This window comes from Dendropsophus ebraccatus, chromosome 12 (genome assembly GCF_027789765.1).
Source record: "Dendropsophus ebraccatus isolate aDenEbr1 chromosome 12, aDenEbr1.pat, whole genome shotgun sequence".
In the NCBI taxonomy this organism is placed as follows: Eukaryota; Metazoa; Chordata; class Amphibia; order Anura; family Hylidae; genus Dendropsophus; species Dendropsophus ebraccatus.
The window spans coordinates 46460747-46487779 of record NC_091465.1 but is presented as its reverse complement, the minus strand read 5'-3'; the positions used below and the strand labels follow the sequence as shown (position 1 = coordinate 46487779).

General features: G+C 42.3%; 1 protein-coding gene across 1 annotated transcript in view; it reads right to left on the bottom strand.

Moving 5' to 3' along the window:
* Positions 1-674: 674 nt before the first annotated feature.
* The window catches only part of DBP (D-box binding PAR bZIP transcription factor), a 28924-nt gene continuing 2565 nt past the window's right edge, over positions 675-27033 (bottom strand). The window contains exons 2-4 of the mRNA XM_069946510.1: positions 19424-19756; positions 3736-3956; positions 675-2691 (exon numbers count right to left, since the gene is read on the bottom strand). Of these exons, the coding sequence (XP_069802611.1) occupies positions 2476-2691; positions 3736-3956; positions 19424-19756 (770 nt within the window). The 3' untranslated portion in view covers positions 675-2475. The remainder of the gene's footprint in view (positions 2692-3735; positions 3957-19423; positions 19757-27033) is intronic.

Below are 27033 nucleotides of genomic sequence, written 5' to 3'. Positions count from 1 at the left end.
ACAAATTTTGCAGTCACTATATAGAGGTGGCATTTTCCTTTTGGGAAAGGGGATAAAGGCAACCCAAGGGGTTTCACCTCCACAACTCGTATATGTAATATCTGCAATATTAATTCTTATATTCCCCTGATGAGGTGAGTCATGTGTTACTGAACCATAATAATATTCCATTTCATATTATACATTATTGGGTCCTCTAGGTTACAAAAATTTACATGAGAAACTATTCATATGCAACAATATTTTCCCAGTGCATAGATACATACCAGCAATCATAATCAGCCTTCATGAACACCATAGACTGGCATACCTCATATGTGTTTTCAGCATTGTATATTAATAATCCATCAGCTGGGACTGCATAAACCTTTCTCCACATACTACATCAGTAGAGGTATCGCTTGCCAACAAGATGATAAAATCAGTTTGTGCTTTCTGATTTATTATTTATATAATGTTCAGTGAATAACAGTAAGGCTATATTCACACATGCTTTATGCGGAGAGGTTTGCCATAGTGTTTCTTTGTGATTAAAAACTGTGACAAAAGCCACATAGTTGAATAAAGCCAGAACATGTCATGAAGCATGATTACCTGGAGTATGCTAAATAGATTATTGACTGATGGTAAGGTGACAAAGAAAAGTTTTTTTTTTTTTTTTTTTTTGGGGGGGGGGGGGGGGAATGTGATTTGCTTGTAACTAGTCTTTTCAGAGATTACTGCATAGGCTACACATTTTATTAGTCAATAACAATGGGCAATGTCTTTTTAAAAGACTTTAAGAGACATGAAAAGTGTTTTGATCAGTTGGCTTCCAGGCGTTCAGATCCCACCAATTGTTAGATAGAGCGGGGAGAAGTGCTCAGCTAAGTGCTTCACTGTCCGGCTCACTGGCTCTACCATCTTCCTGCAGTTAACTGTCTACTGTCTACATTGTAAGTCTATGGTTATGTCCCCCCATCTTTTTTACTTGAAAAATATTCGTTTCTTTATAAAGACTGATGTCATTATTGATTATAATTAATGACGTCCGTCTTTATCAAAAGACGGATGCTTTTCACGTAAAAAAAAAAAAAAGATGTTATGGGAACATAGCCAAAGGCTGTGTCCTGCAGTGAGATAAGAGATCACAGCAAACAGGGAAGTAAACATACCCAGATGCCAACTAGTCAAAACTTTTTACATATACAGTATGTAGGAAAACATTTTTTTTTTTTTTTAAAGTGACAGGGACACCTTTTCTGGAGTTAGGAAAAAAAGGGACAAATTGCTTTAGTTCACATAAACATCACCAGGTTTTGAAGCTCAGCCCTGTTCTAGTGAAGACTTTTTTCCAAACTCCAGACAATCTTTTTAAGAGCAGTCTTTTCTCAAACAGTCCTACAAGTATCCCCCACCTGCTGTTTAGTACATGCCTATTCTTCACCCTATGAAAGATTCAGCTTAAGTTGTCCAAAGCTTTATACTTGGATTTATAAAATTCATATTTAAAGCCAGGTAGATAAAAAACTGAATGACTTTAATTTATGGCTCTAAACGGGCAGACATATCAATCAGTGAATTCTTATAAACACGTCTTTCTATTATTTGATCACCAATATCAGGAAGAGATATAAAAAAAGGCAAATATTTTGTTGTAATTGGCTCTGTTGCGTGAATTAGCATGACGGGTATTACCCACCACTATCATTTTCATGCATACACTTTAGTTAGTTTCGGCCTAGACGTTACTAGCAATAAAGTAATAATAGTGCTCATTTGTCATTTGTCACAGTAGTGGTCAGTGTCTGGCTTATAGAGATGGAACATGCAGATTGCAATAGCTAAGATACTGAAGGATTCTCCATCCTTGCTCTAGTAAGATATTAGAATATGAAATCCCTGCAGGCCTAACACAATGTTTTTGAAGAGATTTGTTCACCCCTTTCCTGCTTGTTTAATTGTCATACCCTTTCGTTTAGCATACTCATTTCACATATTTACATATTTGTACAATTGTCTCTCATCCATGCTGTATCCATCATACTTTCGCTTACAGAATAACAATAAAAAATGCAATGCTACCGGACAGCTGTGTGCAAGGATTGTCAGATACAGGGAAATTGGCCTTTAAGTGGTGGCTGGTGTATTGGATGGTGCCTGTGTTCAGAATCAGCTTTGGCTTCCTTTCCTCGCGTCTATTTGCCTTATCGCTGGTGATACTCCATAGTGTTTATTAGTCACTATAGCACCTTTGTCCTGCAGAAAAGGAGGTCATGTTGGAATGCTGAAAATTGAAGGAAGAGAGCAAGGCAATAAAAGAGTTGTACAGCGGCCTGCTTCCCATGTGTCCCTCATGCCCTCTAAATCTTGTGATATTTCTGAGTGAATAAGGGCCATTCTTCAGGAAAGAAAACAAGGGATTGTGGGAGAAGATTCTTGTGAAGTTGTGTTAGTTCGTGCACCCAGGTGGGACAGCTACACATTTTCAGTTCTTTACAAGGCTCCATGCTGGGACTCATATTTTGTCAAAATGTTTCGGTAGCGAGAGAGTTCTTGGCGTATTTTGGCTACCTCTTGGCGCAAAACTGCATTCTCTTTCTCCAAAAAGGCAGCCCGGACCGTTATCTGGTTTTCCTTCAGCCGACGAGCATCTCGTGAACGTTTGGCAGCTTCATTGTTTTTGTACCGCCTATTCCAATATTTCTCATCCTAAAAACAAATCAAAAAGATGACATTAAATAATAACAACGACAATAACAGAATAAAATAGATGTATGTCAATAACCTAAGGGACTGACATTGATTATTTTGTTATAATGGTTCCTGTCAAGAGGTGGGATATATTAGACAGAAAGTGGACAGTCGGTCATTAGAACTGGACCATGGGGCAAAAGAAGACTACAGCCTGTTCTGACTAAGCACTTTTTTATTACCTCATTACCAGGAGAATGAGAACGTTATTGCCTAATGGTAGTGAACTCTTTCAATGGGGCAATGCATGCTGCCACACTGTAAAAAAAACAGGAATGATTTGCGGAATGTAATAGTGTTCAAGTTGTTGATGCGGCTTGCATTTTTTTTTGTCATTTTTACAAAATTGTGTCAAAGTGGCTCTATTGTGATTATAGGTGAAATCAGTTTCTGACCCATTTTTTTTTGAGGGGGTGGGAAAATGCAAGCATATACCTAAATAGGCATGCGTAAACCTTCTAAAGGTGACTGTTAGGGTCGTGAAGGGCTCACTTGGATATCTAAACATTTTTATATGCAGTTTGGGCCACTATAGAAATAAAAAAAGGCATACTCACCTTCCTGGGTCCCTCACAGCGTCTGGTCCCATCATATGGTCCTATTCGATGTGTTGTCTGCTTTCAAAACAGACTTATCTCAGCAGTTCCAGCCCAGTCAGCCAATCGCTGGCCACAGTGGTGTTCCACCTTTGTCAGTGATTGGCTGAGCAGGCAGCTTCTGCTGAGACGAGTCCACCTTGTAAGCTGGAACTGGATGACATCATAGCAGAAGCTGTAGAGGACCCAAGTAGACGAGTACGCCTTTTATTTACCGTATACAGTTGCTTAATCTACACATAAAAATTAACCCCTTTAAGTAATACCATGCTCTTTTGTGCCCTTAAAACCCCAACTATTTTGAGAAAATATTTAAAAAAAAATTAATTCTATAGTAATTCATAGTAAGGAGACTTCTTGTAAGCATGTTTTATAAATGTGGTGCAGGAATGTTCTATGTTTTTACCTTCATTTCATCTGGCACCTGGATTTTCCTTGCTTTTTTCATAATCGGCTGAGGCTTTAGTTCTTCTTCAGAAAATCTATGTTTCCTAGGGTCAAAAGTCTCATGACCTGGCACACTGGACAAGGCAAGATCAGCAGGATCTGGATCAAAGTTCATCATTACTTCCACTGACTCTGGGTCAACAGGACTTGGACTTTCTCTGGATACTGGAGTAATCTGACCTAGTGAGCAAAACATTACTTGTTATTAAGTCGTAAAAACATTAGAAATAAGCAAGGAAGGTAAGATATAGAAAAAAATAATATTAAAGGGGAACTCGAGCGATCTCATAACTCATAAAAAAAAAAATCACAAAAATCATGTAGGTGCACTCACTTATCCCCCATGGATCATTTGACACATATCCTACTTTTCTACGCTGCTCCTAGCCCCGGATTAAACTTTTACAAATATTCCCAATTTTAAATCATGGCACCCGGCCGGGAAACTACATCTCCCAGCATGCATTGCACCTCAGAGCCAATTACCAGGCTTCTGCCTTTTCTTGTAGTATCTTCCCATCCCTGGCTCAATCTGCTTGTGTTTTACACTGCAAACAAAATAGCTATCTATCTACATAGATAAATTAGAAAAAGGGAGAGAGAACTGTGTCTCCTTTCCCCAATACAGATTAGGAGATTGTCGCTCTTCTTTTGTTTCCTTGCTCACTGATTGGTGTGATGACCGTGGTGGGCGGGGTTACAGATGAGGTGTTACAGCTTGCCTGGCAACAGAAGAGGCATAGATCATGTGACCTGGGCCTCAGAAGGGAAGGGGAGGACAGTAGGGAGGACTGCAGTACCGGCTGGGATGATCTTCGCTAAAACCGGCCGTTCTGCGGGTCACAGAACAGCAAGTGTTTCAAGTTGTGTGAACATGGCCTTACTGTAGGTAAATCCATCAATCCATCTTTCCCTTGACACTTGCTTTTAGAGGATAGTGGAAAAACCCTCATACATATAAACTATGTACCATGCTGAATTTGCTCTTATCTCGAATGTACATTTGAATTCCCCTAAATTCCTGTCTAGATTTACCAAACCGGGAAAAAATATATATATATGAAAAGAAAGCTATTAAAACAGCATCAGGTTATTAAATGATAACTAAAACTCTAAAACTATAAATAAAACAAAGAAACATATAAAACCCCATCAATAAATTGTGCTTCTGTAAGTATTTTCAACAAATGCCTATAAATTTTAAATAGCTTTTTAGTTTACCATTTCTTATTGAAAGCAAGAGAAACAGGCAACCGCACAAATGGTTAAAACACTCAAGCAATGGATTGTGTACATTAGCAGGAACACCACAAGTGAACTGTGAAAAGGGAGTATTTGTTAAGGTGGAACAAATCCTATGGATAGCAGGCATACATCTGTGCCATTCAGACTAGCTAGGCTGCAAATGTTACATGCTTGAGCTCTACTTCAACTATGCTAGTAATTCAAGTGTGCATAATTCAGATAAAGCCTGTAAAATGGAAGACATGTCTATTTTTATTCCCATCGTCTTCTGCTTGAAGCAGAAACTCCCACGCCAACAATACTAAGGAGCTGATGAGCTGGAGTATTACATCTGAGTGTACAGTACTGCAGCACTTTAGCAATCACCAAGCTTAACCCAATGGCTTCCATAGTCTCTCTGCATGAAAGGACTTGTACAATATAGAGAACCCTAACAAAAACAATCTATATTTGTATGCTATTCAGTCCACATCCTGTTCCATTTAAACTTAAATGGGAACAGATCCCAAGAGAGGGAAAATATTCCCAAATTTAAATGGTTTCCTTATTCCTTCTACTGGGATCTGTTCTAATTTTGTAGTTTAAAACATGGCCACATGTAACAAGAACGTGAATGCTAATGTAACCTGAGCCAACCCTTGCTATCTGTTCCAGGTGCAGCTATAGAAAACACATTCTGCCCTGTGGATCTAGGGTAAAGTGGATGAAATAATGCAAGCCTGCTTGGTCTATATGGGTGTTACAGTTGATACCAATAAGCTTTCTAGGCTTGATCAGAGTAAACCTGTAGTAAGAGTATGTTCACACTGAGGAATCAGTGAGGAATTTGAAGCGGAATCCGCGCTTAGTTTCCTGCAGATTCCACTTGAAATTCTGTGCGGAAAATATGAACAGACCAATTTTCCCATTATGTTCAAAGAGATTTCTGCTCTTGCTCTCCTCTTGTTCAGAGCCGAATTTTTGTGCACTATTTTTCTGCCCAACGAATTGACATGTCAATTCTTTGGACGGATTCCGGTAGGGATTTCCAACAGAAGTCAATGGAGTTCGAATTCGGCTTGAATTCCGCCAGAGCTGAGTAGACGGGGAATTTCAAGCAAAAAACTTTTCTCTTCAATTCCTCGGTGGGAACACACCCTAACACACACACCTACAAACATAGCGCTTTCTGTTTGGAAGTCCACCCAGATGATTTAGAAAGCAAGTAGAATACTACAGATACAGAGATAGCAGTTCTCCCCAATCTGCATAGCAGAATAAGCTCCTTAACGTCTGTGGTTGTAGCACAAATACATAACTCTGAGCCACCATCTTTCCATAACCTCAAGAATCCTAGAAACAGGTATTGCATTATATTCTAAATGTTCTGATATAGCATAAGACTAACATCACATTGACATAATATCCACAGGTGCTCCACAGGCCACTCTGTATAGTGGGTGGTATAGAGGTAATTGCCTCCCGTGAGATTTTCTTTTTATTTTTCAGTATTTTATCATACTGTGCTGTCAGAATAAGCCAGCTTCAGCTCTTAATGTCTGGATTGTGAAAGTCTCAGAGCATTGGTGTCTTTCAATAAAATTCTATTTTAATGGACAATCAATGTAGAGAGAAAGGTGTCACTACACTAGGATATCACTGCCGCCATAACAAAGAAGCCTTCAAATATGAAAACTGAGCAATAATTACGTATGTTTTACAATTTACCTATTGGCAACACCGTTTTTTTCAATCAAAAAGAAGAATTTTACATTTTGATTTTTATGTTTTAAAGCATACTCGTTGCTTCATGTGCTATATCACTAAAACACTATATAGCACTATAACCATTATATAACTTATATGGCATTTTCACCACACACACATAAAGTCAGATCCTGTCCTACTATATCTCTTTATCACACCTGCAGCTGCAGTAGTGTGGAGAAGGTTATGGAGCAGTATTAAGCAGTGTAATCTGTAAATCAAGCACTGCCCCTAAAATATAATACTCACTACAGGGTCATGTAATCTCTTTGCAAGTACTTGTCCACTTCTGGCTCCCCTCCATCCATTCCCCTTCCTCCCCTCTTTATAGACCTCTGTGGGCAGCAAGTAAAGTTAGTAAGGCTGTTCAGTGCATCAGGAGTGATGGGGCCCTATTACTCGGAGCGAAAATAAGGCCAATTTGGCCGATTATTGTTCCGTGTAATAGAGACAATGATCAGCCAATCAAATGATTATCGGCTAATCGTTTTTTTTAGGTCCAGATCTAAAACCGTGCATTGCTATGTGTAATAGCGATGCGTGGATGACGGAAAACAATTACATAAACTTTATGCATTACGTGTGCATGCTCTCGGTCTTCTCCTGCCCTCTGCCTGCTTACCAGCACAGCGTGTTGCAGCTTCTCTGAGCAGGAGAAGACCGGGAGCGTGGACAGGTAATGTATGAACAGTTTAGGGCATGGGCTGCACGGACACAAACAATGTTTGTGCAGCCCTTGCTAAACAATAATCGAGCTGTGTAATAGGCTCTGTACACAGCTTGTTAACATTATTGATCGGGTCACCATCAGCCCATCTAATAGGACCCTTACTTTACCCTTAAGTACAGTGATATGCCTGCACGCCCACTCCTGTCACAACACCTATTCTTGCACATTTATCCTCTGCAGTGATACAATTCAATCCAACAGTAAACCAAAGAGGCAAGGATTAATCTCACACTTCATGAATTCATGACTTCAACTGTATATCTACATACCCTGCTATATATTACAGAAGACCCCTTCCTCCTCTCTAAAAAACACTTTTAGGGTGCCTTCACACCTACCGTATCGCAGCAGAAAATCCGCTGCGGATCCGCAGCAGATTTAACTAAATGAATGAACACAGCATCAAATCCGCACTTACAAATCTGCTGCGGATCCGCAGCGGATTTGACAGTGCGTATTTAATGCTGTGTTCATTCATTTAGTTAAATCTGCTGCGGATCCGCAGCGGATTTTCTACTGCGATACGGTAGGTGTGAAGGCACCCTTAAAGAAGAAGTTCGGTGAAAATTTTTATTAAAGTATTGTATTGCCCCCCAAAAGTTATACAAATTACTAATAAACAGGGGGATGCTTAGTGTCCCTCCAGTGCCCTGTGTCCCTCTGCCATCATCCTCTCCAGCAGCCACAGCCTGCACAGCTCTGAGTCGTGACATCACCATTTTATCCAGGAAGTGAAGCCTTGATGCAGTAGTAAGTGCACGGAAAAAAGCACATTATAAGCATTTCCTGTAATAAGTGTATATTGGGGATTGGTATAACTTTTGGGGGACAATACAATACTTCAATAAAAATTTTCGCCAGACTTCTCCTTTAAGGGAGGTTTCACGTGTTTTTTTTTTTTAAATGCCACAACATATTGCCTTTTTTTTTTTAATAAAGCAATTATTTTTTTTTCCCTTAGAAAAAAATACTTATTACGTTTGATTTCAAAGTATTCTGCAGAAATCCACTGTACATATATTCAAGACGACTGATAAAAGCACTGCATAATGCATATATTATGTCGCACCGTGAGAGCGTTGCTTGGGTCATTCACAAAGGGCCTTGGGGAAAAAAAGTGGCAGCTAAAAACTCCATGGATACGTCACACTGCAACTTTAATATAGCGTGAAATAGGAAATTTACATTACCTATAAGTAATGTACAAGATAAGTGCTTCCACACCTCATGTGAATAAGGCCGGAAATGCAGACAGTTTTTGCAACGGGGGAAGAAAATGCAATTCTTCACAGAGACAATGTAACATTGTTTTTCTCTGACTTCTAATATATATATATATATATATATATATATATATATATATATATATATGTAGAGTTTGTTCTGTAAATACATGAGCCCAGCACGGGTTTGCAGTAGCAGTGCGTCCTGCACGTTACATTCCTACTTCTTTAGTGATTAGTGAGCCAGCAGCGTGCAGAAGAACAGCTGGAGTGCTGTCATATTACTGGGAGACATGGGAATGCACGTGTGTAGGAGGGAACCATCACCCGCTGCACGAGCTCAGACACACACACCAAGCATGAGATGCTCCTCAGCTTACTGTACATAACGCCTCCTTCCAGTAAGTCCACACACACCCAAACACTGAGGACATTCCCTTCTTGGAGAGAACCTTGCTGTGGTTAGATTCCAAAAGTACATTGGGTGTGTTTGACAACATGACACAGCAGAACCATCAGTTTTATATCCTAGTAAACCAAAATCCTACATCCTGATGACCATGAGCAGTACTCATAGGCACCAGGAGCACAGTCCTGGCTCAGTCCTTACCCCCTACACAAGCCCGCAGTGTGGGAACAAACTCTTATTCGCTTCAATTTTATATATATATATATATATATATATATATATATATATATATATATATATATATATATATATTTATATCTCCTTGCATTATATGTACATGACTCCGAGGCAGACATATGCGTGTCCATGGTTACGGCTACAGACAAAGCCTTATTATCAGTGTAGTGTACCCATACTAGAAACAGATGGTAATTCTGGGTGTAATATCTGGACCTAGAAAGTTTTTCTGGACTGATCAGATCTGCTATACAGATATAATGCTCATAAAATACTCACTATATTAGATAGACCATTATGTTATTATACTGTATGCATATATTATATAATATAATACACACATCTATAAGATAGTTGGTATTATAATACACCAGGTTGTACATAATCACACATCACACGCGCGCCCCCTGCAGGGTACGAGCCGCAGCGCAGGACAACACATAGCGCGTGATCAGTGCGGCTAGCGCACCCTGGCGGACGAGCGCGGTACTCCAGTGCTTGTGCGGGCTGAGCTCAGTCATGTCATGCCATGTGCCGCGTCCTCCCCGCCTCCCTCGCAGGACAAGCACATGGCCGCTCCTGCAGCTGCTCCCCGTGAGAGCGGATTTCCCTGGCCGGCCACGCTCTATTGGAGGCAGGCGGGCGGGGAGGGAGGGGTTTGTTTGCGGTGAGCACGCACATGGAGCTGGAGTGTGAGGTGGCCTCAGGGAAGGGAATGCAAAGGAGGGCGGCGGAGCCAGGAGGAGGGAGGGCGGCGGAGCCAGGAGGAGGGAGGGCGGCGCACGGAGAGGGCTCGTACAAAGGAAGCCGGCCGAGCGCGGATAATGCATGTGAAATCCCAAATTCCTGGGGGGAAAAGGGGAGGGAGAAGAGAGCTGCAGCCGCCATCCTCCTCCTCGGCCTTGTTACTGGCTTGTGCGGGGAGATCTGTGCTGACAACCATAGAGCTCTCTGCAGTATGACCGACCATAGAGAGGGGAGCTGCTGGTTACAGTGTGAGGATAGCCTGGTGTATAGCTGTACAGTATAGAGCCCCCCTGCAGTATGACCGACCATAGAGAGGGGAGCTGCTGGTTACAGTGTGAGGATAGCCTGGTGTATAGCTGTACAGTATAGAGCCCCCCTGCAGTATGACCGACCATAGAGAGGGGAGCTGCTGGGTACAGTGTGAGGATAGCCTGGTGTATAGCTGTACAGTATAGAGCCCCCCTGCAGTATGACCGACCATAGAGAGGGGAGCTGCTGGTTACAGTGTGAGGATAGCCCGGTGTATAGCTGTACAGTATAGAGCCCCCCTGCAGTATGACCGACCATAGAGGGGCGCTGGTATATACAGTGTGAGGATAGCCCTGTGTATAGCTGTACAGTATAGAGCCCCCCTGCAGTATGACCGACCCATAGAGAGGGGAGCTGGTATATACAGTGTGAGGATAGCCTGGTGTATAGCTGTACAGTATAGAGCCCCCCTGCAGTATGACCGACCATAGAGGGGCGCTGGTATATACAGTGTGAGGATAGCCCTGTGTATAGCTGTACAGTATAGAGCCCCCCTGCAGTATGACCGACCATAGAGGGGCGCTGGTATATACAGTGTGAGGATAGCCCTGTGTATAGCTGTACAGTATAGAGCCCCCCTGCAGTATGACCGACCATAGAGGGGGGTGCTGGTATATACAGTGTGAGGATAGCCTGGTGTATAGCTGTACAGTAGAGAGACCCCCTGCAGTATGACCGAACATAGAGAGGGGAGCTGTTGGTTACAGTGTGAGGATAGCCTGGTGTATAGCTGTACAGTATAGAGCCCCCCTGCAGTATGACCGACCATAGAGAGGGGAGCTGCTGGTTACAGTGTGAGGATAGCCTGGTGTATAGCTGTACAGTAAAGAGCCCCCCTGCAGTATGACCGACCATAGAGAGGGGAGCTGCTGGTTACAGTGTGAGGATAGCCTGGTGTATAGCTGTACAGTATGGAGCCCTCATGCAGTATGACCGACCATAGAGAGGGGAGCTGCTGGTTACAGTGTGAGGATAGCCTGGTGTATAGCTGTACAGTATAGAGCCCCCCTGCAGTATGACTGACCATAGAGGGGCGCTGGTATATACAGTGTGAGGATAGCCCTGTGTATAGCTGTACAGTATAGACCCCCCCCCCCCCCCGCATGACCGACCATAGAGAGGCGCTGGTGGTTACAGTGTGAGGATAGCCTTGTGTATAGCTGTACAGTATAGAGCTCATAGCAGGATGACTGACCATAGAGAGGCGCTGCTGCTTACAGTGTGAGGATAGCCCTGTGTATAGCTGTACAGTATAGAGACCCCTGCAGTATGACTGACCATAGAGAGGTGCTGCTGGTTACAGTGTCAGGATAGCCTTGTGTATAGCTGTACAGTATAGAGCCCACTGCAGTATGACTGACCATAGAGGGGCGCTGGTATATACAGTGTCAGCATAGCCTTGTGTATAGCTGTACAGTATAGAGCCCACTGCAGTATGACTGACCATAGAGTGGCGCTGGTATATACAGTGTGAGGATAGCCTTGTGCATAAAGTAATGGTGTGTTTACACAGAGAGATTTATCTGACAGATTTATTAAGCCAAAGCCAGGAATGGATTTGAAAAGAGGATAAATCTCAGTCTTTCCTTTATGACCTGTTCTCTGTTTATAGTCTGTTCCTGGCTTTGGCTTCAAAGATCTGTCAGAAAAATCTCTTTGTGTAAACGCACCATTAGGCTACCCTTGTACTTGCTGACATAGACGGATACATCCACGGCAGATGATGACTCCCCCCCCCCCCCCCCCTATACATGTATAACGGCATGTACATTGAGAAGCTATTGCTCCTTTAGAGAAACTACACTACTACTTTGTTTTGCCATACTCGTGTATGGACATATACACCTGACCCAAATGACCCACTTGGCCAATCACAGAGCAGAGCGTGACCGATAGAACCGGAACACAGCCGGGACCGGAAGAGCACACAACAGAAGATTGAAGTATGGCTGGTTTGTTGCTTTATACCATTGGGGGGGGGGGGGGGGGGGGGGGGGGCTAGTAGACAAAAAGCAGTGTCAGCTGACTAGGAATGCACTTTGTTGGCATTTTATGTTACATCTGGCAATAATTGATCACCAGGTGATTAACACGCTGCCCTCCCTTTAAGATTTAGATAGAAGCCTTGGCTCGTTACATTATTTTTAGCAGTGGTTCTGGGCAGATTATGGGGGCAGCCATCTTGCCTGTTGGATCAAGGAAACAGTAGACGTTGACACCCATCCACTGGGGTCGCAGAGGCCCTTACCAAGCGTGCACCAACAATGATTCCCCTGTGGAACACTGTCAGGCCTGACATATCACGCCACTAAAAATGATTTTAATTGGTGGACAACACTGCCAAGGAGAAAGCCTTGACTTCAATTGGCCTAAGGTGGCAAAAAAAGTGATAAAATAAACCAAATTACCATATCTGTGAGTGACAGCCAATATTGGTAATTGTAGTGGAAGTCAGTAGAACATATGAGCTAACATATTACCATGATGACTACCATAGGACTTCTAGTCCTATTGTTAAGTTATAGCTAATAGTACATATGGCTGCATGAACATAATGAACTGGGTAGAGGAACAGCTCATACATGTTCTTAGCTAAGTGTATGGAACCAGCTATATATATATATATATCCACTGAACCTGAATAATTCCACATGGTGCCGCACCCATTTTATTTATAGCTACAATGGCTCACCCATTTAATTTGTAGCCTATCTGATTGTATCAGTGTCTTCACGTGCTTAAGGCATGCTCAGTAGTGTATGTAAGAAACAAGGCTGTCCTTCACCTTCCATTGTCATCCTGCGGCCATATGTGTTGCCTCTCATGGCATTTTTAGCAGGATAATGCTCACCTACACAGGGCAACAGTGTCTCAGTAATGTGTCCATCAGATTGCAACACTTCCTTGGCTTACCAGATCACCAGATTTATCTCTAATGGAGCATTTATCCATCAATGGGAGCAGCTGGGATGCCAGCTTTGGCAGGATATGAGTGTGCAGTATCTACAGGCCCAGCTGTAACATCAAATGTGCTGCACAATGCCATATGGAATCCGTATGCCTCCATGCCCATCAGTATTTTGCATCCAGACCAGAGGCTGCCCTAGAGGGTACTAGATCCTCATTTTAATTCTACAGTTTTTCTCAATAAGCTGATTCTTTTGTTCTGATATTGAAATCACTCATATCATCATTGTGACGTAAATTTTCCTGTTGTAGAAAAGAAGGTAGGGGCCCCTCAAACCAAAGTCTCTTTCACTTCACATGGAAAGGCCCTCATCTGTAACCACCAGTTTTAGCAGGACTGCCTAACAAAGGGGTATCAGACTACTGGCCTTCCTGTTGTTGCAAAACTACACTTCCCATCATGCCTGTAAAGCTAAACACAATGCTTTACCTGTCCAGTCATGATGAGAAAAGCCAAGCTGAGTGTTCATGTGTGCAGGGGGATCAGGAAAAAACTTTTTTGGCCTTTCAGTCAATACCCACAATTTGCCCCTCCAAACCACTTGTACTACCGGATAGCTGCATTTAATTCAAGATCTGTCCTGGGGTCCATTCCGCAGGTGATGCAGTCATTGTCCTAAAAAACAACTTTTAAATTTGCAGCCCTGTGCCAAACTGGCGTGGCCTAGAGTACCTGTGCCCTAACTTTGCACCACCCCTCCGTTCCTCCTCTCCACCCTCTTCATCATTAGGAATGATGCACTGAACGAACACTGCACACGTGTTGGATTGTTAAAGGGGTTATCCAGTGCTACAAAAACTTGGCAACTTTCTTGACATGACTCTTGTCTCCAGCAAAAACCCGCCTAAGCTGGAGACAAGAGTGGGGCTGTCTCTGGAAGAAAGTGGCTATATTTTTGTAGCGCTGGATAACCCCTTTAAGGCATGTGTGCAGTGTTCAGACAGGTGATGAATAGGAGAAACCCTGCCCATGGGCATTCCTAATGGTGAAGAGGGTGGGGAGGGGGGCAGCGAGTCGCCGCAGGCCTAAGGCACAGACACTCCAGTTTGCCACAGGGCTTCAAGTTTAAAAGTGCTTTTTTAGGACAATAACTGCATCACCTGCCTAACAGACCCCAGGACAGATCTTGAATGAAAAGCAGCTATCCAAAGGTACAAGTGGTTTAAGGGGGGGTCAGATTGTGGGTACAGAGTTAACTTCTTTCCAAATATATATTATCTGCACAATGTAGTTTCTAAACCTGTCACAAAAAAACATAATAAAGTTTTAGGATTGCACCATAACTAGTATTATTATGTCACATTCTCTGATCAATAGCAAACTCGTCATGTCCAGTAAGACCTGTTATGTAAAACAACACATAGTACACATAGTCTTACTGTATAACCGCATGAGTCACTTGTGTTCAGGCTCTACAGTACACGGACATACTGAAATGCTGACTGTTCCACCGTTACTTGGACAAAGTCAACCATGGATGATCACCAGCACAGGACAACTCTTATGTTCAAACCAGTGGGTCCCGGGACTACAGCTATATAGCTGATCTTTATAGGTTAAAAGCTATAATTTTTAGTTACTTGTACACAGCAAATTCCTCATTAGTTAATATCTATCAACCAGCACTGCTCCTTGTATAACCTGTGTATTCTATCATACTTTGCTTGTTTCCTAGCAGGGCAACTTTCTCTATTTTATGTTTCCAAGAATAATTTATGTGTCCAGAATAATTTAGACTTGATGTTATTCATTGCACACAGTGCACTAACCGGCTGATTTATCCCCCTAGGATCTAATTAGTCATACTGATCCTCCTTAACTATGATAATTCAATTTACCTTTTTCCCTTAAAATCACTTCTAATGTAAGAGTTATGAGTACATTCTCAGCTACTATAGACAGAACATCTAGGCACTGGATTTACAGTACTCTCCCTCTGTCCTGCTGTGGTTGAAATCTGCTCTTTAGGATCTGTGGTAAAAAAAATAAAAAAAAAAAGAGTCTAGATGAGACTACTAGAGAGTAAATTACTGGAACACCAAGGACTGATGATCTATCTATGGCTTAAAGTGTTCTGATGCTTTCAAGAAATTCATATACTGCTGGGTCTGTGCAAAAATAGGAGAAAATTCTTACCTGCACCCAGTCCCTCACAGCTGCCTCTCTGTGCTCCCCTGAGCTTCTGTTTTCTACCTGTTTTCAGCAGACCCTGCTGACTCGGCCAATCACTGGTTAAAAAATAATGGACGTTTTTTGCACAACTACGGCTGTTTTAAAATACGGCTGTTTTTAGATAGTGTGAACATAGCCTTAGAGTGCTCTTTTTACTAAAACTCAAGGAAAAAGGCAGCCAAAACTTAGAGTTGTAGGCCCTGTAACACCCAATTAGTCATTGGTTTTATGAAAAAAAAATAAAAAATCTTATAATATTAAGGGTGTACATGTTGTTTTCGTACAGGGGCTCAAAAATGGGATGTCCTTTCCAAGTAGACGGACACCTTGATGTGGCTCATCCCTCTATAACCTTTCTTCATGACCCTCATAGGCAACTTAAAGCGAATGTACCACTAGGTACATTGCTTTGTGTTTTTTACATGAACAGACTGGCATGAGGATGCCAGTGGCGTCGTCTTTTTTTTAAACCGCCACCCAGTTCCCGAGCACCGTCCTGGCATGAAGCACTGAGATCTTTCCTCCCCAACCCCTGCCCCTTTCTGGAGCAGAATCCTGCTCCACACTGATGAGGGGCAACACCCCGAAACAGCTGTCTGTGGATGGTTACCTAGCCTTGGTTTATCCCTTGTCATTACACTGACTTATAGGGCCACTTAATATGGTGGATTTGGTGGTTTCCTAACAGGAGCTGCCCCTTGGCTGGGTCCTTCCCGGAGGGATATCTGGCTAGTCCTGTGTTTTGAGACTCTTCAATGAGGCTCCACGGACTCTTCTAGCTATTGCATCTGTCATTCACTTCACCACTTAGTGGTTTTAATGTTCTGGGTGACTGGGTAAATTTCCGATTTTAGTATGTTTCCTAGTTACTGGAAAGCTGTGGACATCTGTTTTTCTCCATGCAGATATAATGCCAGTCTCGCCCATAACCAAAATCTCTCTTCTATTCTGTTTTACAAACTGCTGAGCATTACTCCTGCCAAGTCACCCTGCATCACCTCTGAAGAAGGATTTGGTTTTAAGAAGGAAGCACAAAGCATACACTGCACCCCAGGCTGGCAGGTAGATACATGCATGGTGCCAACCATTTATTCAGTGTTTTGCATACATTCACTGTAGGAGAAAACAAGTGCACAAGTAAGTATATAGATGAAGAATTCACACACACAGCTGTAGACCTCCTCCTATGTGCTTCACCCTGCTGTTCGGAGTGTAAATGCAGGCTTAGCCTTGCATCATAAGAATGAGTGCTGAGGCGGCACGTGGACTGTGCACTGCTGCTAGCAGCAGGAGGCTCCTTACTTCTGCTTTCACGTTTTAGACACGAGTTTAGGGAGGAGCGAAGACAAAGCATTTTCTCAGTTAATTCAATGACATACTAGAATTAACAGCCACTTTGTTGATATAAGCCAAAGGATAGCAGCTTACACATGTTTTATCTCCTTGGATCAGCTAATGTTTGGACTATGTTGAGCTAGAATTTTTTTCTTGTTATACACACACATATGAAAGAGATAAAAGAATAAGGACAGAAATATCATGTCTCATTAGCACGATGACCCTCGACTTACATCGAAGTAACCTAAATGAAAAGACCAAAGCCTCTCTGCTTTTTCCAATAGAATATGGCTCTTGTTCATGTTCCTGTTCTAAAGCTTCTCTATCAGCACATTTCTGGCTGGCACAACATGGCAAACCGGTTACTTGTTTGTGGTTGGGGCGGGTGTCCTCCTGTCTCAGTATAGGAGAGAGCTTTGGCCTCTCTCCCCTTAGCGTGTGCTTGCCAGGAGAACAGGAACACATTTCCTCCAGACTACAACTGGATTCAATTATTAGTAACTGTTTCACTTCTATAACAGCCCAGTTCTATCAATCATAAGCCTGGGTTCACTACATTTTTTAGTTTTACAGAGGACCCGTGACTTTTTCTAACATTTTTTCACAAAATAACACACATTACAAAGTTATACAACATTGTAATGTGTGTTATTTAAGTAAATGGCCCCATTCCCCATGTCCCCCCCGACCGTGGACCCGGAAGTCTGGGGCCTCTGTTATGCTCAGCCAATGGCGGCTGAGCAGCTGATGACACGCTGGAGGGGGGTTGGCATGAGGGAGGGCTCGAGCAGTCTGGGCGGCCTCCTGAATATGATGTGATCATCCCAAGATGGCGGCCGTGGTCGACAGTGTTTCAGTGAGTATACTGTATCACACTTCCGGGTCCGGGGGGGGGGGGTCGGTCATGGGGAAGGGGGCCATTCACTTAAATAACACACATTACAATGTTGTAATTATTTAGTGAAACTAAAATGTTTTACACTGCACTACCCCTTTAAATATTTGTATTTCCAATGAGATAATTATTTTTTTCTTATAGCTCAGTGATGTGCCATGCCTCTAAATATTCTAACTAGAAATCTATGACTTAATATCCAACTGGGTGTCACCAGGGGCATGCCCCTTAAATGAGTCTATCCCATTAAAGCTGTTAGTGCCAGACAGTGTAGGGACAAGTCTTTTAAGTTATACAGTTTTAGTAAGAAAAGACACAACACAGAGCTATACGAGGGGAATCCAAGTATTTACTGAAACAGCTTAGAAGAGACTAATTGCAACATCTTTGTTACAATGGAGTAAAACTAAAAGGTTTATTTCTATTTCACACAGCAATGTCAACTTCTGTCACTGACCCTGAAAATAAAGGGACTGTAGTGTGTCCCTTTAAACATTTCCATAACACAGTAATGCGCCCAACTACTGTCTCATATACTTAGAATTGATATAAAAGGCAGAATTCTTTGCGGTATGTACCAAACAATAGGCCCACTCTGAGCAGAAATCTGTGATTATTTTTAGGTATTCGCATGGAGCAGCCCCATCAAAGGATGGGGGTGGGGCACAGAGAGAAGGTGTGGTCTTCATCTGCTTGAACATCATGATTTATGCCTGCTAACATGCCTGCTCCAGGCATACAATGTTACACATCAGGCTAGCCGGATTTACTAAGAGCCTTAGTAAGCTCAGCACAGCATGCAGGGGCAGTGATTTTTTTGGACTGGGGTACTCGATAAATCTGGGCCATAGTATTCATGCCTTGTAGTTTATTTACCATCTGTTCTTTTTGCAACTTGCTTGACAAGGTAGCGTAATTTAGTTAACAAGGGGCAAGAGTTTGCAGATAAAAAACTTGGCTTGAGATGCGACAATGTGCATAATAATTGTGGCGCCCATAAAGCCGACCAATAGATGGTATAAAGTTTGACAAAAACATGCACCAAATTGATCAAACTGCGTCAGCCACTGATGATGTCTGGTACACATGTTTACACTGTAGGTATTAGAGGGTTTTGGTAAAGCTGCCCCCTGTTTACACATTCTCATCTATATAGGAACGATACAATCTGCTATCTTGCTGCTTTGCAGCAAATAATTTCAGAATCATTTCTGAAGAGCAACTTTAAATATTTTTGGATCATATTTATATTGCAAGTTACAAGGGGCCAAATCAAAAGTTGCAGGACAGCAGGGGGTGGTTTAAAAATAACAGACATAACAAAGCAAGCCATCTCCAGCAAAATCCTGAGGAATCATTGGTTATCACAGGTAAGGCGACACCTCCAATATGTCATATAGACAGAGGGCATGCAACTGCGTTAACCCCTTTAAATTGGGGCTACAAACAGTGCATCTACTAAATCTACCCTAAAAATCATCCTTACCATTTAAAACACTGCACTTTGTACATTGTAAACTGCTGAAAAGTTGTGAAAAATAATACCGACAACATAATTGTTAGTTGTAAAAGTACCTTGTACAGTAAATATTTTTCTGTGCAAAAAAATACAATAGTTCATCTGGTACCTGTTTTGCCATTTGGATGTTCATATTCACTACCCATCATGCTCTGCACGGGAGAGGAACAAGCGGAGGTAGAGGAGGCGCAAGAAGCCGGTCGACTGAGGTCAACAACTGATTGGTTAGATGGTGGTGGAGTCAAGTTAGCTGGTGAAAAAGGCTGGTGGGCTGGGCTTGAGGGTAGGCCATTTTCTAATAAGAACTCATCCAGATCAACATATTCTATTTCATTGTACGGCAAAGTGCGTTCCCATAATAGTGATCCAAGGAACGCACAATGAGAAGGACGAGGCCCAGCCATTTCGTCTTCCAGTTTTCTCTCCTTATCTTTTACAGTACCTGCAACAGAAGCCAAGAAAACATAAGATGAAGAATCTGAACAACTTGCACAGCAAGTCAATCTCGCGTGGACTCGGTGCCGAAGCCTGCCTTCAGTGTCTTTAAACCTCCGCTTTTTGCGCTTCTTCGTTCAAAGAATTGACACATCAATTCTTTAAGCAGAAAGGTGCTGAGGCGCACGAACCCTCCAATTCAAAGAGATTGAAGGCAGGTGCCGATTCCGTAGTGTGAACAAGCCTTATAGTGCAATAAATGAAATTTGTAGGATTTTTTTTTACTTTACAATGCATGTAAATGGGGTTTACAACCTATGCACGTGAATGCCCTTATAGAGCACCACAGCCCCTTTGGGTGAATGCTTGAAGTTCATACTGAATTTATTGCTAACACCTTGTTACATAACAATGGTACGTCACTGTAATTGTAGTAACCTCTCCAGTTCTGCAGTGTTATAAATCTAGGACAGGTCAAAGCAGAGCAGTTTGATAAGTTTGCAGTCACCTATGAAGCAGTTGTGTTAGAAATGTGTTTAGTGACTGGAAACACCATCTTCCTTTTGGAATACATAAGGCTTCCAACTTTCCTTCTAGTTCATTTTTTCCATTCCGTGGATTCGTTTCTCTACAGATTTAAGTGAAATGGCTCTCTCCGTAAACGTGCTGTTAGTATGTACTATAGTGGCTGTGATTCCTGAAACTGAAGCTGTAGTTTACAGAGGAGTCTGTACATTTACATGTTGTACTGACACAGCGGAGGGCAACATATTGTGTATTGTTATTTTATTGTGGAGGCTACAGAGAGGCGAGTGGAAACGACAGCTGCAGATCTCAGCTTGGGGGAACATATTGGTGTACAAATGTCAATTACAAGTCTCATAACATGCTGGGCTCACTTAATGGTTATATGGCAATGTTTTTGATCAAATACAGAACGTACCCCACCGCCTTTCATAACAATTAGAATTTTGGATTGTTCTTAATTAAAGAAAACTGAGTAGTGTGTTCACATGCATCAAATTTTATGCAGAAATATAACCCACTGAAAACTATTCCATACATTTGGGAAAAGCTGTTAGGGCACATGCACACACTGCAGATCACGGATGCTACAGAGCTCCCGGCATCATAATGATACATGATGCCAGGAGTTTCCAATGCTGGCCCACAGCATCACGCTCCGTAGCATCTGTGATCTACGTGTGCATGCTCCCTTACTGCAACATGTGCACATTCCACATTGTAAAAAAGATTAAAACGGACACTGCTTGAAATTCTGCCTGTCCTATTGTCTCAATGGGATCTCTGGTACATCTTCGCTCAAAGAATTGACATGTCACTTCTTTGAGCGGAGGCATGCAAAAATCCCATTGAAGCAATGGGACAGGTGGAATTACAAGCTGCGTCTGCGGCGCTTGAAATTTCCGCCTCTTTTGCTCTGTGTGCACGGGCGCTTAGAGGGAGTCCTCTGTTTACCGCCTGCTGTGGGAGGTGATGGTCTCTACTAAAGCCCCTATTAGATGGGGCTATGTTGAGGCTATTACACACGACGGCAGCGAGCAGGTGAGAGACGGGGGCTAGATTGTCTGGGCAGTCCATATCAGATAGCAGCGGTTTGCTGCCGCTGCTCTTATTCCATTGAGCGATGGCAGCAGATTGTTGCTATCTTAGTTGTTTGTCTTTCAACAAGTTGAAAGACAAATGACAGACAATAATCAGCCAACATCGTTCATGTCGGCTGATCGTTGTCTTCTATTATGGTGCGTTTACACAGGCAGATTATCTGACAGATTTTTGAAGCCAAAACCAGGAACAGACTATAAACAGAGAACAGGTCATTAAGGAAAGACTGAGATTTCGCATCTTTTCAAATCCATTCCTGGCTTTGGCTTTCAAAATCTGTCAGATAAATCTGCCTGTGTAAACGCACCATTACATAAGACGATTATCGGCCAACAATTGTTTCGTGTAATAGGGCCTTACGGAAGTGGTGAAAGAGGTCTACTGTGTTTCTAGGAAAGGTCTGGCTTTGAAGGCACTGCTGTAATGTTTAGGGAGCACTATTCCTATTTCCAGAGGGACAGAATCTCAAGTAATTTGTATGGCCTGTCTCACATATCCCTTATTTCACCAGGTCTTCACCAGAATGTGTAAGCCTGGTCATATTGAGTGTCCTGGCTCTGACACCTGACTTGTGCAGCTGGCTCCTATTATAGCTGCTATTGGCGGCAATCAGTCCGTAGCACAAGATTACAGTACCTAGAATAAAAGTCACCAGTGTAGGCTGTTTACAGATATTCAACCCCCAAAGGATGCTGGGAGATTATAGTTCTGAGGCCTTCAGAATTGTGAATGGAGCAAAACACGGTCTTTACCTTAATAATAGTGCAATAGCAATGTATAAAAATGTATTGTGCTTTCTGTAATAGTTGTTGAATTGATTCTCTATGTAAAATAACTTGGGCCCAAAGGACATGGCCTACAATTTCATATAGCGGCATATGGATGTTTACTCATTGCACGCTTCATTGGAAGTCATATGTAAGAAGATTTTATCCAGAAGAAGCAGTGTTTCAGGGTACAAACCCACACACCGTATACACAGCAGATACGCAACAAATACACAGCAGTTTTGATGGTTTAGATTTAATGCTGTGTTCAGTTATTTAGATCTAATCTGCTGCGTATTTGTTGCTTATTTGCTGCGTATCGCAGCTGCGTGTACGGTGTGTGGGTTTATACCCTCAAGGAGAGAACAGCTTTCTATAGAACACACCTGACAAAGCCCATGCAGCTCCATCATGGAGAGCTGTACTGTGTTTGTGCCCTGCTGTAGAGGATCCACGCACATGGCTCTGCCATGTGCACGGGGCCTAAGATGGATATTGCATGATTGAAAAATCAACCCTGAATACTCAAAATGCTCAGAAGTAAAGTAATCGAGGCACTTGTGCAGGTTTTGCTTAGAGAAAATACCTACCATTCTGCTAATAGCATGCTTCTTAATGCTTCTTCTTACTAATGTCAGTAATGGATTAGTCAAGTCAGTGTTTTATTTGTAAACTATTATTCACCCAATGAGTCTGATGATAATAAAAATAACAAGAATAATACCTCACGGCAAGGTTTAAATTAAGACTCAGTCCACATGGCTTTTAATTTTGAAAGTAATAGTGGTTTTTTTCCCCAAAGTGGATTCCTCATTCATTTCATGATGCTAAATAGTATAGATAGGGCAGAGGTAATATGAATGGAGATATATACTCTAAAGTTGGTTTATGTTCACATCATGTTTGTGATAAATGTTCGCTATATACAATAAACATATCCATAGTCTATAATGGCCGTCCTGTGTGCCAAAACATCTTATTCTTTCCCTCACCATTGGGTGCAGTATTTTAGCATAATTGACAGGTTTGGGCAGGGAAACCAGGCTTGGGCTGCCTAAACCCGTTCAGATGTTCTGATACAATTTTTGAAGCTAAAACCAGGAGGGAGAGGTAGTGTCTTGCCTTCATATTTTCGTTCTCTTTATGAGCCACACCTGGTTTTGGCTTCAAAAACTGCTTGACAAAACCTTATGAAAACGTGAATTTGTATAGCACCTTAAGGCTATGTTCACACAACGTAAAACCACGGCCGTAGTTCTCGCCGCAGAACTACGGCCATAGTTTTGCGGTGTGGAACAATGCCTTATTTGCAATGGGATGCCGGCCGGAGCGTACACACATCGTATACGCTCCGGCCGGGATCCCATACGCCGCCGGAATAAAATTACATGTCAGTTTTCTGCGGCCAGAATTCACTAAAGAAAGACCTGTCAGTTCACACAGTGAAGCGAACGGCTCCAGCCGATTGCTTCACTGTGGGCTATGGGAAGCTCTGATGCAGGCACACACGCTGATGCGCCTGGAAAGATCACCCGGGGTCATGGAACGGCCGGTCTCATACGTAGTGTGAACATAGCCTAAAGGTGTATTCCTATATCAGCTTGATATCCCTAGTCCTTAGAATAGGGTAAACAAACAGAGGGGTCTGACTGCTGAAACTCCCACCAATCCTCCAAGTCTCTAGAGCGGAGGGCCTTCTTGCACATCACTTCTCCTTTCATTCTTTATGTGAGCCGCAGGATCACAATACAGCCCAATACAGCCTTCAGTTATATCCATTGTTTTAGTAGAGAGGGAATAGAGTGGCAACGCGCATGTATATCCCACTAGAGACTACCCATTCTCGGGATTGGTCAGGTGTGTTATTACCTATTCTATGGATAGATGATAACATGCTGAAATGAGAATCCCCCTTTAAGGGTAGGGTTTCACAGTGCTGAACCAGGAGTGCTAGGCCACAGTTGAATAGTGCACAGACATGCTGTTCTGTATAATTTTGCAATGTGGACAGAAAAGACCAGACCCAATGGCTACCCTACCCTAAAAAGTGTACCTCCAATTCCATACTGTATAAAATCTAATTATTTTGTGCACAATGATAGGTGTTGTAACTACACTGCATAAAATATTCTGCTTCTAGATAGCAACATTGACCAGCCAAGGTCTTTGCTGTAGGATGGTCTTATCCATGCATCCTGTTCTCTCCTAGGTTCTTGTATCCGCTAGGTTAGCAAGCCCTGTAGGTTCACATTACATTCTAAAGCATTAGCTCTCCTATAGGATACCAAAACCTGAAAGACAGAGCAGGATGCTGTGTCTCCTAGAACATGGATGAGAACAGCCGCAGCGTGGACCACAGCCAATCCATGATGTTATTTACAAGTAGACTCTGCTATGCAATGTACTCAGAAAAACAATTATTTTGCACGCTCAAGGATTCTGCCGACTGATACTTGACTGTGCACTTGTGCTCCTCTATGTAATGTTATTTATGTAGTTAACACTTGTGCCATAATGTAACATTTCTAATAAACTACATTACACTGGTAGAAAGAAAAATCATGTCTCCATGTTATTGATGTCTAGAACATTGAAACTAGTCTCAAATACTTTTACCGTCAGTTGCTTTTTTAATGCTTTTTGTGGTTTAGGGGTGTTTTTTTTTAATCCTGCATATTTACACTTAGGCCACAAAAAAACTACAACGAGGTGAACTAAATAATTTGTCATTTTAGTGTAACCAAACTCCAATGACACCTGCTGATAGTGTGCAGTACACTGCTGGCTTGTTAAACGCATGCTACTGTAAACAATGCTGGGATTTATTCATTAGGCACATAACAATCACCACGTGGTTTATCCTGTAACCGCCTAGCACTACACGTGACACAGCAACTCACATCCAGTCAGGTGTCAGACATGCAGGGTGAGCTTCAGCTTCCTGTCTCACCTGGAATGCCCTCTATGGTTTATGGGCAGTGCAACATGTTATTGTGCAATACAGCGCCCTTGTTATACTCCAAACAGATCTATTACAATGAATATGAAATAGGTGTAGACTTCCTAAATACAGGAAACGCCTTCTGAGATTATAATATGTAAAATTTCCACTGTAATCTCTGAAATTATAATATGTAATCTCAGATTCCAAGAAACAGCTAGTCCATACCAGGCACATGAAGCCATACTGTGTGAACTTATCACTTCATCTGGATCTGAATCACAGTGAATGGATAAAGAATATTTTAGTAAATACAACATAGGGGTCTTGAATTTGTGTTAGCAATTTAAAGCGGTTACATAGCTGCTTCCTTTCAGAAACAGAGCCACTCTTGTCCTCAGTTTGTGTCTGGAATTATGTCTATTGACGTAAATGAAGCCATGTTGTAATACCACACAAAACCAGAGAACAGGTGTGGCACTGTTTTGGGAAGAAAGCAGCCATGTTTTTGTTATCCTGTGTAACCCCTTTGAGTGCAAAGTGCATAATGAGTCCACTAATTCAACTTTAAAGTAGTCCCCAAATCTAATGGGATGAAGTGAAACTGGAAGGAACTGAAGGAAACTGTCTGCTAGATTTCCTTGAATAACACATAATGCAATGGAATGGTGTGTGCATTCAGTAGTAGGCCTGGATGGACATTACGCTGGCAGTGCACTTTTCATTATTTGGGACAAGCAGGGAATAATGTTTTATGGTAAACAGGTAAGAACTTCACTGCCACGCTGGGTGATGTTTGCACCTTGCAGGTTTGTTGCTGTGCTATTGATTTGAATGGAGTTGTTTTGGTGGCAAGCACATGGAATTCTGCAAGCGTTACTCAACTGGATGCAGTGGTGGCAGAGATTTTGGGTGGGTTCATACAACAGAAACCGCAAGGATGAGTTCCAGCGGATTCCGTCGCTTGTCCCCGCTCTCGGCGGCTCGCATATCCGCCCGTCCCATAGATACCATTCCGTAGTGTTAACCCACCCTTCTGCAGCAAAGTCTGCTAAGTCTGTATTCGCCATAAAGGAAAGGCCCATGTGTCTCTTCTCTTCTGTATCCATTTCTGTGTTTGGTTCAAAAAATGTGTGGTTCCAGCCCAAATATTATGTGTGAGACTAACTATATAAACTGTTACGCTATGTTTACACATAGCATTTAATACATGTTTAGTTAGTGTTACTATTTTTTCTGCGATTTTGACAGAATTGCATCAAAAATATAATTTTATCACGAATTGCACAATTTGTGGCACTAATTAAACCTGCATGAAATTCTATGTGTCAACATAGCTCAAAGGGAGCAATGTCCTTATGCTAAGGCAATGCTGTTACACCTGTATAAAGGCCAAGTGCTTAGACCATGGGTTTTAAAACTGTGGCCCTCCAGCTGTGGCAAAACCACAATTTCCATCATGCCCGGACAGCTAAAGCTTTGCATTTGGCTGTCCAGGCATGATGGGAAATGTAGTATTGCAACAGCTGGAGGGCCGCAGTTTGGAGACCCATGGCTTAGACCTTCTAAGTGATCCTAGTTTCCATGGTTATGCTAGAACATGTGCAGGATAAGGCCCTACACACGTGGCCCTTTTATGGCTTCAGGCCACCTCCAAGTTTTAACTTTTATTGGGCCTTTATGTACCTCCAAAAACCAAAAGCATTTACCTTAGGGAAGAGTAACTTCAAAATCTGTCACCACATGGAGCATGGCGTACTTATGGCTTCCTTGTATGAACCTACAGGGAGCTTCATGAACCTCCATACACATCACTGCCCTTAGCACTGCTTTGTGCTTGAATCCTACCTTTGCATGCATACCTTTGTCCGCATACAATCTATACATTGACATATCATGGAGCTGTGGGCACTAGTGTGCTACATTCATATGGTATTGATAAAGAACACC